This window comes from Rhamphochromis longiceps, linkage group LG15 (assembly GCF_057381845.1).
Source record: "Rhamphochromis longiceps isolate RC_006_pf linkage group LG15, R_longiceps_female_GT1.1, whole genome shotgun sequence".
Taxonomy (NCBI): domain Eukaryota; kingdom Metazoa; phylum Chordata; class Actinopteri; order Cichliformes; family Cichlidae; genus Rhamphochromis; species Rhamphochromis longiceps.
Genome location: NC_140571.1, coordinates 13,610,379 through 13,629,610, shown reverse-complemented (window position 1 = coordinate 13,629,610; position 19,232 = coordinate 13,610,379). Strand labels below are relative to the sequence as shown.

The 19,232-nt window shown below is 41.8% G+C and overlaps 2 protein-coding genes across 2 annotated transcripts in view; one reads left to right on the top strand and one right to left on the bottom strand.

Moving 5' to 3' along the window:
• eva1aa (eva-1 homolog A, regulator of programmed cell death a) overlaps positions 1-13,450 on the bottom strand; it is a 77,091-nt gene extending 63,641 nt beyond the window's left edge. Inside the window, exon 1 of the mRNA XM_085381263.1 lies at positions 12,784-13,450. Coding sequence (XP_085237389.1) covers positions 12,784-12,892 — 109 coding nt within the window. The 5' untranslated portion in view covers positions 12,893-13,450. The remainder of the gene's footprint in view (positions 1-12,783) is intronic.
• Positions 13,451-13,821: 371 nt separating this feature from the next.
• On the top strand, positions 13,822-16,445 carry mrpl19 (mitochondrial ribosomal protein L19). Its single transcript, XM_085381265.1, has 6 exons — positions 13,822-13,954; positions 14,170-14,290; positions 14,412-14,530; positions 14,630-14,764; positions 15,439-15,620; positions 15,921-16,445. The coding sequence occupies exons 1-6, from the start codon at positions 13,876-13,878 to the stop codon at positions 16,140-16,142; spliced, it is 858 nt and encodes a 285-aa protein (XP_085237391.1). The 5' UTR covers positions 13,822-13,875; the 3' UTR covers positions 16,143-16,445.
• Positions 16,446-19,232: the final 2,787 nt, after the last annotated feature.

The following is a 19,232-nucleotide window of genomic DNA, read 5'->3' as shown; positions in this document are numbered from 1 at the left end:
TGGAGAAAAATATGGACAGACAGAACCAGAGGAGGGCAGATCTGTCATTTTAATGGTCACTTTTACGGTCTGGAAGAGTTGGGTGGCAGTCACAGTGCATATCCCTAATCACCAGACAGATGCATCAGTGTGTAAGCTTCATCGTCACAAAGTGAACGACAGATGTATCCTTCCTCAGTCACCATCATCACAGCAGATTGGATTTAAGTGACTGCTGGTTGGAGCAGTTGTAGCCTGAGGCTTGGACAAGTGAGCTTTTGACAGTGAGGTCACCACTGAGACAATTCATTGCACTCATTTAAACTGCCAGAGAGAAGGCTAGACAAGAATACTTATGACAATTTGTAACAATTGGCTATACAGCGTGGAAACTTCAAAGAAACGTGTCCAAATTTCAACAGAGCAGCAAAACTATCGCTCTTCAAAAATACGAACGTCAATATTAACACTTGAATTAGCATACACTTAGAAGGTTAGGAGTCCTCAGGGAAACTTTATCAGTAGGCCAATGCTCTCATGGTAATGGACTCATGGTCATCATGGTAATGGACATAATTAAGCTTTTTTGTTATCCAAAAAACTAAAAGAAAGAAAGAAATAGAAAGCAAGAATTTTTGTTTTTACAGCTCTAGAATCAAACCATACATTAAAGTCATGTTTAAGAAGATTTTTTTCAGTCTTATTCATTAAATATTATTTAAGTTAGAAAAATTGTCTCCTGGATGGGGCCTTTACATATCATACTATACATGACAAAGGTAAAATATATTAATGCATTATTAAAAACCTTCTCATGATAGGATGTAGTGATGTTTTTCTGCAGAACAACAACACAAGCCCAGGCATGTCTGAGAGCAAGAGCAGAGTGTCAGCCTGTGTAGTACCTAAAAAGAGAGCTACTTGAATAATATGAAAGTGGTTTGGCTACAAAGAATTAGACATCTAAAAAAAACAAAAGAGTCCAGTACGTGCTTACTTGTAAAATCTGCAAGAAAATGGTTTCAATGCATGATATCAAAACACACTTTCCAGTACAATTTACTAGTGATGCGCGATACCACTGATTTCCTTTCCGATCCGAACTTGAAGCAAGTAGTTTCAAAGCTCAGCCTGAGATACATCTAATTCTTTTCAATTTCAATTTTACTATACAACAATAGTGTGCAGACTGCTGAAGAGTTACAATGTCATGTTACTTTAAACTACACTTTTAACCAGTTACGGTATTACCAACAAAATGATATTTTTGTTATCTGCTTAAGATTTATTGAGCTCAGCTCTGACTGAGTCAATAAACAGTGTTATTACAACAAAATAGAAACTGAAACACAGCAGCCAAATTAATGAAGTTAATTAAGCTTTACTTTTATTTTTGAGTGAAGTTTCACATCTTTCTTGACATTAGTAAAAAAAAATTTATTTTAAATGATAGTACGTTATAATAGTCATCCTAAAATGAGAATGAAATGTACAGTCAAAATTCTCCTTCTAAGCCTTCTTTCCATCAACTAGTTTCCTAACGCTGTCTAAGCTGAAAATACTCTTGCATTAAAAATAACAAACCCTTTTGCAACACCATCAAAACAGCCTGGCTGTCTGGCAGGCTATAATCCTGCAAATTGCTGTATTACATTCATCCTTCTTTATTTTTCTCAAAAGCCCACAAAACTCCCTCCAAAAGCAATCGTCAGTCTTAATGCATTAACAGCAAGACCACATACCTCTATCACAGTTCAGGCATGTGCTTGGCAAAAAAGAGAAATATTTCCCTTAAAAAAAGGGAAAAAAAGAAAAAAGCATAGGAGTGGGTGGGCACTGAAAGGCTGAGCTTTTTGGAGGGAATTAACAAGCTTATCTGGTGGGGTGTTCTGTGAAAACAAGCAACAGAACAACTTCAGAAGAACTGCGAAAGTAAAAACCATCTGCAGGATGTCCACTGGCACTTAGGAAGGAGATCCCTTTCCCTTTACAAAAAAGTCAGACAGATCTGCAGGGACAGACTGAAGGTGAAACCTACTTTGTTTTAGTTATAAAGAGCTTCAGTTACAAATGCCATTGAATGCTATTGAAGAAAATCCAGTCTGTACTTTACACACATTTTTGTTTCTTTTTTTATTATTGTGATTAAATTGTGCTGAAAGAGCAACAAACACAATCTAGGTTTGGGTGGTAAAAATTTATTTGGCTTAGGGGAAAACGCGTGGAATCTGTCTCCTCCCGTCTCTGGTTCCCTCCCCCTTTACCTGAGCTGGCCAGAGGGGCAGTAAGCAACAGATTAGCAGTGCTTTGGGGAGCAGGCTGCTGTAGCGTGCTGTAATGCAGACTGTCAGTCCAACACAGTTGGGGGGCTACACAATGCCTCCTTGTTCTGACTGGCCCTTCGGTGCCCCACCTCTCTACCTCTCCATCGCTCTGTGCCCTCTGTCTCTCTCTTAGCCTCCAAGGGTTTCAAACTATAAAAGGAAGAAACGCTGCTCAAATTGTTTCCTTTTCTCTACTATAGCAACCTGCTCATGGGTGGATGGATGGAACGAGATATCAACTCTTGAGCCAAGCACAAATCAGCACCCAGGGAACAGACTTAAAGACAGAGGAGGCATCAATGCATGGCTAACATTTTTCAAGTCACAGAAATAATAAAGAGTGACAGGGTTTTTTTTGTCTTGTATCTTTTTGCATGTGAGCATGTCTTCCTGCTTGTTTAGAGCATAATAATAGCCAGTGCCAACACCCTTCAGCCTTTTCCTCCCCACATGCTGCTGTTTATTTACAGCTCAATGTAAACTGTCCAACCCTATGTACTAGCAGCAGAAGACACAACTCAAAAGACTTTTTCTGTAAAACAGCCTGTGGCTGTATTGGAAATATGAATTATTATTGTTAATTTATTGTTTAATTAGAGCTTAAATAGACACAGAGATCTGTAGATAGTTTTGTAAGTGCAGCTGCATACAGCAACGCCAGGGTGCCACTCAAGAATCTTCTTCACAAGTTTCTGTGTGTTTTCTTTGGATCTTCTAACTCTCCCTAATGCAAGAAAGGGCAAGTAGAAACGCACACCTGCAATGTGTATATATACATCTTTTCAGCTAAATGGAATTAGACCCTCTCTTCTCTCCCCAATAACAGTTATTACTATAACACCATCCAGCTCAGCGTCTGATTGGGCCATTTGGGTGTTTTTACGTACTGAGAGAAATCTATACAAAATAACGATTATGGTGCAGTATTCACAGCTGACTGGACGAGAAGTTCTCTCCTGATAAAAAACCTCGATTCTCAGCTGCTAGTCAGACTTCCTTCTCGGCCAACATTAGTAATTTAAAATTCAGCCCGGATTTAATTATGAAGTTCAGCCTAAAATCAGGATTGAGACAGGCGTTGTTTGAAAAAGCAACACCAACATGGTAAAATTATAGTGTTTTTCTTCTTCTTCTTTTTTCGTCAGCAGCCAATATAAGCCCTCAGTCAACACACAGATAACAGTCCGTCACAGTATTTTGCTGAGTTTGCTTTCACACAGCTTTGGCTCTTTTGATTCAGACCCCAGAGAAAAACGTGTGATGTTCATCATCACTACTCGAATCTACCTGCAAAACTCAAAGAGCCCAAAAAGGAAAAAGTATGACCATTATTTGTGTTATTAAGCCCCCTTCATTCACAGAATAACTAACAAAGCTACTGGTCCGGACGGGATTCCCGGCCGCGTCCTCAGGTCATGCGCGGCTCAGCTGGCTGGAGTGTTCACGCACATCTTCAACCTTTCCCTCTCTCTGTCTGTAGTCCCAGCCTGCTTCAAAATGGCCACCATCGTCCCTGTACCCAAATCCTCCACCATCTCCTCATTGAACGACTGGCGACCTGTAGCCCTGACCCCCATCGTAAGCAAATGCTTCGAGAAGCTGGTCAGGGACTTCATCTGCTCTGCACTACCCGACTCACTGGACCCTCTACAGTTTGCATACCGCCACAACAGGTCCACTGATGATGCCATAGCCCTGACACTACACACTGCCCTGTCACACCTGGAGAAGAGAGACACGTATGTGAGGATGCTGTTTGTAGATTACAGCTCAGCATTCAATACCATCGTTCCCTCGAAGCTGGACAGGAAACTGCAGGATCTAGGACTGAGCAGCTCCCTCTGCAGCTGGATCCTTAGCTTCCTGTCTGACAGACGCCAGGTGGTCAGACTGGGCAGCATCACCTCATCCCCCATCACACTGAACACTGGTGCTCCACAGGGGTGTGTACTGAGCCCTCTCCTGTACTCACTCTACACCTACGACTGCACAGCCACTAACAGCTCCAACATCATTGTGAAGTTTGCGGACAACACTACAGTGGTGGGTCTTATCACCAACGGTGATGAGACGGCTTACAGGGAGGAGGTCAGCGCCCTGACCCACTGGTGTCAAGACAACCATCTCACCCTCAACGTCGCAAAGACAAAGGAGTTGATAGTGGACTTCCGGAGGTGCAGAGAAGTACACACCCCCATCACCATCAGCGGCGCTGCTGTGGAGAGAGTGAGCAGCTTCCGGTTCCTTGGCGTACATCTGGCTGAGGATCTTACGTGGTCAGTACACACAAACAAAACAGTGAAGAAGGCGCAGCAGCGCCTCTTCTTTCTCAGGAGACTGAAAAGATTCGGCATGAGCCCCCGCATCCTCAGGACCTTCTATCGCTGTGCCATTGAGAGCATCCTCACTGGATGCATCACCACCTGGTATGGCAACAGCACCGCCTACAACTGCAAAGCTCTCCAGCGAGTAGTGCGGTGCTCTGAACGGATAATTGGAGGTGAGCTTCCCTCCCTCCAAGACATCTACAGGAAGCGGTGCCTGAGGAAAGCGGGGAGGATCATCAAGGACTCCAGTCACCCCAGCCATAAACTGTTCAGACTGCTTCCATCAGGAAGGAGGTTCTGCAGCATCCGGTCCCGTACCAGCAGACTGAGAGACAGCTTTTTCCATCAGGCCATCAGACTGCTGAACACGTCATAGACACCTCAGCTTCACTACTGGAACTTTAACATTATGCACTCCACACTGTACAGTAATGCCACTGTTTTGCACATATTCAACTCTGTATATTTTATATATTTTATTATTATTATTATTATTATTATTTTATTTTATTTTTTTACTATTTAATTTGTAAAAATGTGTATACACACACACACACACACACACACACACACACACACACACACACACACACACACACGTAGGAAAATATTTAGTATACACATCCAGAAATGCATACACTATTATATATTGTACATATATTTATTAGTTTCAGGTTGGCCATTCTTGTATTTTGCTCGTTTGTGTTGTTGTGTTTGCACATCTCTGTTGCTTGTGGGGCTCGCACACAAGAATTTCACTCGCATGTGCTGTGCCAGTGTGCCTGCACATGTGATGTGACAATAAAAAGTGATTTGATTTGATTTGATAACACTGCGGGCTTCAGTCATCTATTAAAGTCAAAGTCAGCAACTACGTCACTATGAAGGAATTTCTGTTTCAAATCCACGAGTTTCTGGCTCTGCACATGCGATTGCAAAAGATTTGCAACAGATGTCAACAGATTTACAATTTTTACCAGTTTATCACAGTTAATCACCATATTATCACAAACAGACTGCATTTAATTGCCAAGTTGACCCACTGAGTCCCAAACACAAGCAGACTGATGGCTGTGCCATTTTGTTGCCATCTTAAAACAGCAAATTTCCTTTGAAAACAGCAAATGACAAGAAACCATTTTAAAAGATAACAAGACTGCAAGTTCGCTGCACAATTATTTTGTTCATGCAGGGATTTACTAGTTTTTCCTAGTGTGACAGTAGTGTAAGATGACCATACTAAAGATATCTGCTCTCACCAACATCACACAGAAAGAAACTGAACATTTAGAGCATTCCGAGTCTTTTTGTATTAAAATTAGGGCTGCCACAAACGATTATTTTGATAGTCGACTAGTCATCGATACTAATCAGATCATGCATCCATTGAAGGTAAAACGTACAGCTTATTGCACCAGCATGCATCTGCTCTTATATAACTATCATTAGCTTACAGCTTTAAGTGTTAGGGTGTTTGGGTGTTAACTAAAAATAAAGGCAAGATGATAGTTTATGAAATTTTAATGAAATTTGCAGATTGTTTCGGTGAAGTTTAATAAACTCCTTGCTATCTAAAATATAACGGGACACTGGAGTATATTCTCCAGCATCTCACACTTCTGATAATCAGTTGTCTGCTTGACATTTATTCAGCTGTGTAAAAACTATAACTTTAATCTCAGCCAAACTGACTTACTCAGGAATAAATGAAATACTATAAAGAAGCCAAACAATAACATTTTTAAGTTATCTAAGTGACTTATATATGTTTAACCTGAGTAGCGACAGACGCGGTGGGTTTGAAAACAATTTGCCCGGAGTTCGGGGTTCTCACGGGCTCTAGTGAGCTTTGCCCCCAGCTAGCTATCGAGCTAGTGGGTAACAGACATCGGAGCGCTTTTCAAAATATGTGGTGTCTTGATAAACTGAGCAGATATTTGAGGTTTACACAGTTACATTCTCGCTTGAAAATATGTTAAACGTTTATTTTTTGACCCAGACGCCATTGTTGGAAACTGAGCTGGGCTGCGCTATGAATTCTGGGACAGAGCTACTTCTTCTTCTTCGGGGTTTAACGGCAGCTGACATCCTTGTACATGCAGTGCTGCCATCTTCTGTTTCAGTCCATTATTACACTCTTAAATACTACTACTTATTCCTGCATCTTTTGTGATCTTACAAAGCTTCAAACGACGCATCGACTATTAAATCAGTCGTTGACGATTTTGATAGTCGACGTAATCGTGACTAGTCGACTAATCGTGGCAGCCCTAATTAAAATGATTAATTAATATGAACATTCATGTCCCGTTATACGTATAACAGAAAAAAGGAAAAGGAAAATAATTCCTGTCACTAGGAGGCCCGTGACCTCTAAACATAATGCGCAGCGCTTTTAACCCAGCTGTGTTATGTGGGTAATGTCAAGTCAAATATGAAATTCCCACCCACTCCATGACATGTTGGTCAGTCACAGGAGCTCGTTCAGTGAGAGACTGAGATTACCGAAAAGCACCACTGAACGACACAGGAAATCATTCCTGCCTGTGGCCATCTCCCTGTACAACGCATCCACTTAACACACTGTTTGCTGCTACAGCTACACATGTTTCTTTTCCAACTATTTATTTATAAGTGACTTATGTATGTATGTATGTATATATATGTATATATTGTACTATTCTTAGTTAGCGTATTGTCTGTCTTGTCTTAATGTTGGTTTAAAATGGAGCACTGTAACAAAAAATAATTTCCCCCAGGGATCAATAAAGTATTCTGATTCTGATTCTGATTCTGAAATTCTAAAGTGTTTTACTAAACTGTCTTCTGACTCGTTTGGACCCAGGAACTGCAAAACCAGCCCGAGCCCTTCCAGACTCTTTATATCTTGAAGTTCCTGGGAGCATATGACAAATGCAGAATATATACTTACAGGTGCGGGTGTGATCTGATGTTTGAAAGATAAGTTGATTTAAGCAGTTAGAGAGTAGGTAAATTTTCTTAATTACATCCCACTCTCAAGGGTAGAATAAGCACTGCTGAAGTTAATCTTGTAATTAATTGTTGCTTAACTGTTATATCCTGTAGTTGGAGGAGCTCCTGAATATATTAGCAGGAGATACACATCCTCTGGAAAGCTCATGTGTGTCTGGACATGCTGGTGATTAGGCCACAGTAGTTGTACTGCAAGGGGCCCTACCTTATGTATTACTGCTCCACCGCTCAGCAATTCATCATATTGTCATTCAGTAACACTGACAGTGATGGAGAAAGCCACAGTTCGTACAAGATATTGAGCATCAGTGTAAATGACTTACTGTCAGTGTCAACTCTAGCAAAGGAAAACTATAGTTCTGAATTCTAAAATCTCCCAATATGTTCTCTGTTTTTGTGTGTGTGCACCGCTGTGCTGCTGAATAAGCTTCACTCCTTCACATGTCAGTGTTTTGTGTTTTTGGTTTCCTAAGTTCTGCTGATTATTAATTGTCTTCAGTTTCATTCTTATTTCATTGTGTTTTCAGCCATGTGCCATTTGTTCCAGTTCCAAGTGAAATTTTTAAACAGATTACTGAGATAAAATGTCATTGTGTGCTTCTGCTGTGTAAAAGAAAAAAGGTTGCCCAGAAATAAATGCAATCATTAATTCTAGTCAGACCTGGTGAGAATGCCGTCACCACTGTTGCTTACTGTGTGTCTGTTCTTTGGGTGGTACCACAACATTACTAACACTCCATCCTCTACTACTTAATTTAGCATAACATTACCTCAAAAGGTGCCAAAACATTTATTACACATTACCTCACTCAGGATACGATCGCTTCCAATGCATCTTTTGGCAATGACACAATAACTCATTTTTACTGGATCGTGTTAATGAGCCCATATGCCACTACTTGACTAACGCAAAGCTCACCTTTAAGGCTATTCGTCCTGTGAGCACACATAGAAACATTAATCATGTCAGCACTTTATTTTAATTCATTGCTTTGTCTTTTCTTTTCATTTGAAAACACCTTCAGGGGATTGTGGGTTTAAAAACAAAAGCTGATAAGGAATTTGATTTATGCAAAAAGAAAAGCTTAAAGTCTTATTTACATCTCAACAAGCCACTTTTAATCACAGCCACAGCAAAACAGAACAGAGTTTTCTCAGTTTGTTGCACTGCGATGTGGTAAAATTTAATTTCCTCATGCCAGTCTTAAATTAGCGGAGGAGAAGATTTGCTTCCTGTTGTAAACAGCCATCTCTCATCTCCAGCTCCACTTTGTTGTTCCCCTGTGTGATGTCAAGCTCTGCCTTATGCGTGTGTTTGTTTATGTACTGATTGTATCCCGGGGGAGGAACTTACATGGTAGGTCATGTCTTTCATCACATCCATGTTGCGCCAGGCCAGACTTCCATCTTAAATTACACACACACCCCACGCACTCTGCCATAAATGCATACAGGGGCAGAAGTTATCTACATTATATCCCCAAGATTTCTGCACCCACTTTAGTTTCCTATTTCCTAAAACTGTGACTGTGGTGTATGTGGATTTGCAGCCAACATTTTATGCTTCTCATATATGAACATATTCTCTGTGTCAGAGCTGCGTCAGGACCTAAACTAAATGTAAAACAACCAGCTTTAGTTTTGAATGTTTGCTTGTGATTTTAAAAGACCGAAAAAGGATTTGGATCCTATAAGTAGACTCAAAGCATCATTCAGATGTGATAACGTGCTATAAACCCAGTCATATCCCTATTCAACCACTCGGCATATAAGTGGATTTAAAAGATGAAATCAAGAGAGGACTTTGGTTTAAACTTTTGTGTGTGTGAGCTCCCTGTACTTGAGTCGCTCCTTTGGGAAAATCATTCACAGAAACCATTCTTCTGAAGAGACGTGTAACCTCTCGCTATTCAGCTCGAGAGAAAAGCGGCCTTATGCCAGGTCCTTGCTGTCCGCCTAGCCGCCTGCCTCCACCGCAGTAGACAAAACAAGTGGGAGGCAGGATTTGTTTAGACAGAGCTCACCTGGCACACACGCAGACACAGAAACAGTGATCAGGCAAGCCCAAGGGAGGAGTAGAGGCAGCAAAGAGGCGGGGAGGAGAAGCAGTGGTGGTGGAGGTATGATGAGCCTATGGAGAGGGGGAAGGGGCTTGGAGAGGAGAGCATGGGGTTCAGCATGCCACCCATATCCAGGACCATTAAAAAAATCAAAGCAGATTAAGAATTAAGGGACCTTGATTGGCTTTCAAAGAAAGAATGCTCTTTTCTCCTTGTTAAATAAGGCATTTGTTATTTTACAAACTTAAAAGTCGACATCACAGTTAGAGTCCCAGTTAAAAGCCTTAAATGCAAGTCGAATGGATCACACAAGCCAGAAATGACCCTTTAAAATGACCTAAAACACAGTGCTGCGGTGACTTTCTCGCTACCTTGCTCATCTTTGAAAAACATGTGAGGTGAGGTTCGACAGGGGAACAAAGCACAAGATGGATGGCAGGTCCCTCTAACCACACACTGATGGTTACTATAGGATGACCTCAGTTGACCCTTTGGCCCCTCAACAGCCTCACTTCCCTTTGAGTAAGGTTAAATAAGGGATGCCTGGGTGGGGGGTTAAGACATAAAAAGAGAAAGAAAGTGGCTTGACTGTAACTCTTTGGCAACATCATCAGTAAAATCTCATTAACAATGGTAGCGGCTCTAGAACATTCTGCAGTTAAAAGAAGCATACGCTATTGTATGCGAGTGTTTTGCTGGAAATGCTTACAGATAAAGCGAGCAACCGTCAGGCCAAAAGGCACGGCTGCAGCAAAAGCTTTATTCCTGTTATTGTTTTGACCTTTTTCCAAACAGCCTGGCATTCATCACTTTGCTTTAGCATCACAACTACGTGTTGAGAGAAATGATAATCTGTCCTACGTCAGCTGGTAATGGCACCGAGACAGAAACACAGAAATAACAGCCAGTAATCATGTGGTCCTCAGGTTCCAGAAAATGGGCACTAAAACGACTGTGGTTAGTATTTGCACAAAGAAAGCGTTTTTGGAAAGAGAGGCTTGGCAGTTAGATGTTACATTACAAGCTGAGTGCTCAGTCCATAGCGTGAACAAAGATGGGGAGACAAGGTTTTACACTGAATTCTGTGAACTTTCAATTTAGATAAAGTAGCTAGGCTGACACCATTGTTAGCCTATAGGCTCTTAAGTGTTGCATGGCTCACTCTGTGCCTCTAATTAGCTGCTCAGATTGCTGTACTGTAATAGAAAATGATTACAGGGCAGGAGAAGAATTAAATAACCCACCAACATAGTTTTTGTTCCTCCATTTCACCAGTGCTCTCAATGGCATTGATGAAATATGAAACTATGGCTACATTTAGTTGTTAACAACAAATTCAAATGCAAATGAAATAAACTTCTACTGCCACAAATGGTCACTTGAAAAGATTCATTAAAAGCAGAGACAGAGGTCCACTGAAGTGAGCAGATTGCTCACCATCATTGGTTCAACCATCTGACTGATAAAGGTCTGATTGACAGATGGTAGATCAAAACTTCTGTCACCCTGCAGGGTGGCAGCACCTGTCAATCAAAAAGGTCTGCACGGTGTCCAAGAACAATCCAGCTAGTCAAGAATGTGAGGCTTGAAGGTTTTCTTTGTCACTGAGGTATTCTGAAAAAAGTCTCTTTCTCATCGTATCCACAGGAAAGACTGGTCAGCATTTCTGTGCGTCTGGGGAGTCAGCAACGATGACTCTACGGGGCAGAGTCTAAAAACTGATCAGAGGTCAGTGGTCTCACTGGGGGCAGAGGAATTACAGGTTTCAGAATCAAGAGGAAGTGAATTTGCACCAAAGTTGAGAGTTCAGCAAATGAACTCCTGCCAGACATGCTTTTCGTTTATGTTTGCATAATTGCGTGTAAGCCTGCAGCAGAACTCGAGATGGAATCAGCTGCTTGTTTGGTTTTTACTTGCTGGCTGATTAACCACCATGTAATCCGTTCAGTCTTATTACTTGTGACAAAATTAACATCCATCACATGTATGTGTGTACATGTTAATTACAGAAATGAAAGCTTGTTAACAGCCTTCACTAGACCAGGGTCTTTCACAGCTAATTAGGCAGCAACATGGACACATGCACACAGAATCATACACGGGGGACGCGTTACATGCATCTGCTCTTTAGCACCTTTCCCCGTAGCGTTAGTCTGCTGATTCCAATCATTAGACCCATTAGAGGCCAATTAACACCATCACAAAGCTCCCTTTCTGTTTTATAGCACCATAAACAAAACCTGCAGACTTGCCTTGGGCCCAGCAGAGCTCAACAGACTAATGCAACACAGAATAATTTAATTCAGTAATATACTACCTTTTAGGAGCAGACACAAAGGCTTACAGCCTCCATCACACTGGCTTATGTATAAATTTTGACTCTTTCCTGAGGTCTAAGCACTGATATTCACTTTTACCTTTGAAGCTGATTGCAGCTTATATGAAGTACAGAAAAGCCATAAAATTTCCTCTGTAGTCGGCTTTTGCTTTATTCTTTGGGTTGTAAATCTATAAAGAAGGGCAGCATCTGGCCTAGACCACAGTTCCCATCCAGTAACACATTAACCATTATTCCATTTATCTCAACTGCATCATCAATGGTGTGTGTGTGTAGCAGGTTTATGCTGTGCTGATAAACCAGCCTCCAGACTAATCCATACAGTCGGATCGGTTTAGTAAAAGAGAACCTGTTTGAAGTGCCTTATGTGGGTCAAACTGTGTCAGAATAGGCCTTAAAGATAAGCATAAGGGTGTTTTCCGCATGTTTAAGTCGTGCCCTATAGTGGGTTTGCGCAAACATTTGAGTGTGCATGCTGCAGCACGCCACAGGCACGGGCCGTCCCGAGAGGAGAATTTGATGCGAAACAGCACTGAAATCAGTTATAGTGGCAGTCGTGCTCAGCAGTTATTCGTGATGTGTTTCATTTCCCAAGGGGGCAAAAATAAACTCTGCACACAACACGCTCAAGTTTCAAATGAGCGCAAGTGCAGTCACGCAGTATAAAAGCAAGTTCTAAGAAAAGAACGTGCCGCTTTGTAAAGTCTAGAAAACAAGATTGTATTTCGTGTGTATTGCAAAACAAATAACAAAATCACAACCTGAAAGGTCTGGAGAGCCCACGGTGAGATCGCAGAGTACGGTCAGACACGTTATTCCCAAGAGGAGCGTAAAACTGACGGCTGAGAGAGTCCCATCTGAGAAGAACATCCTTGAAGCCTCGCGTTTTTAAATTGTCTCCGAATCATTAGAAAGTCCAGCAGCATCAGCAGCAGCGGAAACATCGAGGTTCAGACTGTGAGATGAATTCAGGAGATGTGCGCGTCCATGTCTCTAGCCTTCTCCTCAGCCTCCCACCACACCGCTGTGAGACTGAGACTGGGATTACTCAAGACTGGAGCCGTACACAGCTCTCTGACTACACTTCCAACTGCGTGTTGTGGAGGATGGCCACCACCTGCGGGATCGACGCTCCCCTGCATGGTCTCAAAGAGCCAGAGTTAGCTTAGGAAGTCTTTTTCCTTCTTCTTAAATGTGCAATGTTTGAGTCCTAATTGACAGAGGTGTCTATGTTACTTATGTATATTATATCTATTTTCCACTTTATATCTACTTTCGTCTACTTTCGTAATCTGACAGCTACAACGACCAATCTGATAAAATACGATTTAAAACAGAGTAATAACAGACTATAGCGACAGCCTATAGGTTATACCTGTAACAAGAAGCTCCAACATAATGAGAAAGACCATACAAATGCTACATACTTCTGACTTAATTATTATTATTTTTAACCACTGCTCTTCTATATAAAATAATTGAGGTGGGATTTTTATCAGTACGGTGTGCCCTGTGCCATGCTATTTTGGACACATTTTGCTATTGCTAAAGTTTTACTTAAGCAAAAACTGAAATAGCTAGAAAGCTAACTGTCAGCACGTGAAGCACTTAGCGCCTTAATAATGTCGTCACCATCTCAGCACATATTATTATTATTATTATTATTATTATTATTATTATTATTATTATTATTATTATTATTGCACGTCAGGACCAACCGATATCAAATGAAGGAAGAGTTTCACCATCTTGTGGGCAACTTGCCGCATTACAGCTTGGAGAATTCGCGTTTCAAGTACGTTTGACCCACACGGCTTCCGTACAGTCTCACACGCGACAACAGAAGGTCAATCATGGCAGCCTGCACTAAAAGGCTGGACAGATTTATAATCTCACTGAGGTTACTGCGAAACTTGCAGCTCCAAAATGAGCGTAAGTAAATGGATTTACTTTTTTAAATCTTCTGTATTATTATATAACTGTATTTTCCTGACATGTCGTTGGACGCGCCGTACTTGTGTCCACTCTGAGCTAACGGAGCTAACGCTAGAAACAACCTCTCCAAAAAAAAAAATAACATGCGTAACCCTTATGTTTACAACTAACTGATGAGAAACAAGACGGTCTTAGTTTCTTCTCGATTTCAGGGTTTCTGTCTACATCTCCGTGTCTTCGTGTTGCTGGGAATGACAGCGAATCGCCGAAATTCGTCCCTCCATCGAAACCTGTCATTGTAGACAAGACACAGACTGTGGCATCTCTCCGAAAGTATGAGGCTCATTTGCAGAGCAGACACCGCAAAATTTCAGTGACATTGTGTAAAGTGTGTATGAGGGCGTAAATAAGACTTTTTTTTGTAACATGTCCCCCCCTGCTCCTCTTTCCTTAGGTTCTTGAGCCCAGAGTTTATCCCTCCTAGACAGAGAACAGATCCTTTAAAGTTTTCTATTGAGAGGAAAGACATGATTCGCAGAAGAAAAGTGCTCAACATTCCTGAATTTTATGTTGGTAAGAACCTAAACTGTCAGGTGTAGTACCACTGCATGTTGAGACATTTGAATATTTTGACCTGAATGTAGAGATTTATAACAGTTTTGTTGGTTTCAGGGAGTATTCTAGCTGTGATTATGGCTGATTCAAATGCCAGTGGGAAAAGCAACCGCTTCGTTGGCATTTGCATCCAGAGAGGAGGAAAAGGGCTGGGAGCCACATTTGTCCTGAGGAACATCATTAATAACCAAGGTGAGGTTTGTTTGTTTTGTAAGAAATGTCTTCTGAATGCAGAGGATCAGGGGTACTGCATGAGGAAATTAGGAGCAGCAGAGAAATATGTGAGCATGGTCCAGGACATGCACAAGGACAGGAAGACAGCAGCGTTCTGGGATTATATCACGGATTGTTGAGAGATGAGATTAGGCAGGAATCTCTGTGAACTGTGTTGTTCGCAGACGGCATTATGATTTGTAGTAAGAGTAAGGAGCAGGTGGAAGAGAAGAGGAATGAAAATCTGTAGAATCAAGACAAAATACGCATGTGAATGAGAGGGAGACTGGTGGAAAGGTGAGGTAGAGAGATAGTGAGGATAGATGAGTTTAGATACCTAGGGTCAAACAGCCAAACAAGAAGAAGAGAGTGCAAACAGGGTGGATATGAGTTCCTTTTTAGTCTCACTTTTTAGCAGTGAGACTTAAAAGGAAGCTTTACAAGATAGATATTGAGACCTGCTGTGATTTGAGATACTAATAAAAAGTTAAGAGGATGAGCTGAAGATGTTAAGGGTTTTATTTGGAGTGCCTAGGATGGTTTTTGCTTTATTCTTTGGGTTGTAAATCTATAAAAAAGGTGTTGCAGATCACCAGCCAGGTGATCAGGGATAACCCATGTTTTAATAATGTACGCCTGTGTTTTTGACCTAGGTGTGGAGATCTGCTATGAGCTGTACAACCCTCGTATTCAGAAGATTGAGGTGCTGAAGCTGGAGAAAAGACTAGACGATAATCTGATGTACCTGAGAGACGCTCTGCCCGAGTACAGCACTGTGGACCCTGAAATGAAGCCGGTGCCTTTCTCACCTACTGGAGAGGTGCCTGTCAACAAGGTGAGAGAACTTAAAGGTGAACTGAAACAACTGGATCAAGTTGGGCTTCTCCAAAGCAAACTCATCTAATACACTCAAATGTTTTTTTTAAATATTTTTGATGAACCTTTATTTATTATTACTGATATTACTACAGGTCTTATTTGTAGCAGTGCTGAAATAAATAGGCCAAATGTGTGGGATTTGATAAGTGTTGAGCCCAGTCCAGTTCAGTCTATTTATTTAACAGACCTAAGATGCAAGAATAAAACTGCAGCATTTTGAACCAAAAACAATTACTTGTTTTTATCTGTCCTCCAGATCAAGGTAAGGATGCGTCCAAAGCCATGGTCTAAACGCTGGGAACGGCCTAAGTTCAACATCCAGGGCATCCGCTTCGACCTCTCCCTGACCCCAGAACAGATGGAGCATGCCCAGAAGTGGGCACAGCCGTGGCTGGAGTATGACATGCTAAAAGAGTACGACACATCCAAACTGGAGGAGCAAATCATCAAAGAAGTCCAGCAGGAGATGAGCAAGTGAAACAAACAACTTTTTTTCTTATTACCATCAGTGCAGACTTTTCAAAATTGGAAGATGAGGCGGTCATGGATGTGGAGCAAATCAAGTCTTATTCCAAGTGGTTTACAACAGCCACACCTCTTTATGTAACAAGAAGTGAAAATGGATATTGATGTTCTATTTGTAAAAGCATTGTCTTCTTCATGTCTGCGTATCAGTCTGCTGAGGAGTTCTTCCAGTGTCACTAATTTTAGCTGTGACATTCACAGTATGCGATGAAGTATCGTCTGTAATAAAGCTAATTAATCCTGCAAAGCATTACAACTGAATTTCATTGCCTTGTTATGGTCTGTGTTCTTTGTTTGGAGTTGTGACACCAGGTGGCAGTGTTTCTCTACTCAAGTCGCCTCCCGTAGCAGTTACATAACTCCCGCACTGTTTTGAGGAGAAACCACTGCCGTGCTAAATAAACAAATAATGTTTTATTTAAACTAATGATGACAGGACCATTCCAAACAAGCAGGTTAACTGAGATGTTTTTTTGGGTCGATTTTTCCATCCGTTCATGTTCTAAGGGGTTTATGGGCTAAACCTGGCAGCCGTAACTCAGAACCTTGGTATTGAAGGAGCACACACACCAAAGACACCCGGTAGTGTTTTACTGTTGTGGATGGAAAATTGTGGTGTTGAGATGATATGTTAGAGCGTCAGTTGGGTAGTATAAAAACTCTTGGACTCCTTATGTTATGTCTGCTCACTGTGAGTGTGTGTGTGCGCGTGTGTGTGTGTGTGTGTGTGTGTGTGTCTGTGTGTATAAACATGCTCAATGAGTCCCTGCACTCTAATTTCTCCATATTACAGGATGAGATGTGGAGAAAATGGTCTCTAATACAGGAGTAGCAGATGTTTGCTGAGCTCATTATGGACCACACAGATTCCCTGTGTGGAGATAGAGCGGAATAAAGGGAGTGAGGACTCGTGTTACATTTAGGGTCATGGAGTGGAAGAAAGCCTTTAACTGTGATATACAGCAATTCACAGTGTATCTGCTAAAGTTAATGGTTTGTAATTGTTTTAGTCGAATTGCCAAATCTTCTGCACCTGTTGAACAAATAGGTTTCCACATCAGTGCAGTGTTATACACACTGTGTTTACTCCGGCTAATTTATTCTCTGCCTAATTAGATGTGACCTGCAGCAAAGAAAACCAACTCCATGTGCTTCTGTATACAGTTGACTGAGAGCCTGTCCTGCGTGTCGTCATTATGCTACCTACTGAACCTGCAGGCCCTTTCACCTTTTTCGGTATTTCTCTTTGAGGCTGAAGTTCCCATGTGGAGGCGGCAACAGAAATGTTTACGTTGCAGCATATTACCGAGTCTTTAGGAGCATTCCACGGCGACACCACTGAACTGGTAAACCACAAAGTTACATAGTCCGTGTTACTGCTGTAGGGAAACGTTGCCGGTGTGCGTATGTGTGTGTGATTTAAACTGTATGTGCCTCCCCTGCCCTCAGGTTGACTGCTGCACCTGGAGTGCAGTTGAAGCCCTTTGGCTGGGAAAGAAGATCAAACACCAGGTTTTTTTCTGTCTCTGTGTCTTGCTCACACACACAGACACATACAGTAACTTGCAGACAGGCTATCATACCAGCCCTCCCTAACAGACAGACGCTCTAAACAGTGCCAACTGTAAATGTCTGGGGCAACCTGTCTGTCAATCCTCATGCTGAAACTAGATACACTCCATTCATGGTTGCTGTGAAATCGAGGTGTGGCATAAGGGTTTGTGGAGACATAACCTCACCCCCTCAATAACATCCAACTGCAAAGGATGGAGGCCTGATGATAGTTACAGTGCCACACACCACACTATAGGAATGCAGGGAGGGACATGCTCTTCTAATCTGTCTTCCTCCCTTTCCCTGGTACTCCCATGACCTTCATCTCTTTTTCTCTCTAAGGTGGGATAGCTCTTGAAAAGCAGGCAGGTTGATGAATTGGAGAGGATGTGAGGGTGTGCAGCAACTCCCACAGATTGAGATTTTGAGGTAATGTCTTCCACTGGGCCAATATAGCACAGTCTCACTCTACTGGATCAGAGTGCTGATCTCTTAACATCTCTGTCATCGTGTGATTTCTTATTCTCCTGTCTGCAGGCCTGGGGAAATTAGTTTCAGTCTCTCTATCTCTGTCAGCGTGTGTGAACTGTGTTTGAGCTGTCTGTGTGTATGACAAGTGCAATGGGATACTGGGCCACCCATAGGCCCCAGGTAAATTACACCCTCTCACTGTGTGCATGTGTGCTTACACATGTGTGTATGTGCTCCTTGGGGCCACCCATAGTCCTAGGTAAATTACACACTTGAGTTTCACCATATGTTTCCAGTGAAACGACACAACCGTCTGCTCCTCTCCGACTGTCCCACGGGACACACATGTGCTCTTGCTGCCATCACTCTCTTTGTTACGCACACACACACACACACACAGACAATCTGACAGTGTGACAGCTGTTAGGAAACATTACATTGCAAGCAGCTGATAGCTGAAGTTGAACAGGCACATATCAAAGTCTTTTTAATAGTGTGATCCTGTGTGGAGTGGATCTGGCAGTGCTACTGGGGTCAAGGGTTCACTTCCAGTTGGGGCCAAGTATCTCATCCCACAAGTGTTTGGATAAAAGCGTCCATCAAATGGAACGTGTTGGACAGTAGTTTTAGGATTATTCATTTAATGCCAGGAGAAGGATGATGATACAGCGCAGGAGGAGAATGGAATCAGAAATTTCAGTGGCCAATCAGTTTCATCGGAACTACTTGTCAGATGGCAAATATATAAAAATTTCTCATCTCGGGGGATTACGTTTTTCTTTTTGACTGGATCCCACTAATACAAATATTGTCTGTGCTGGCAATGACTGATTAAGTATTAACAATGCATTTAGGCATGTAAACATGTTGAGGTTCAAACTGAGTATGAGTAGTTCAAACAGAATGGGAAAGAAAGGAAATTCAAAGTAAACTTTGATTGTGGTGTATTGTGATCTCCTGGGATTTTCCCACACAATTATCTCTAGGGTTTACAGAGGATGGTCTGAAACAGAAAATA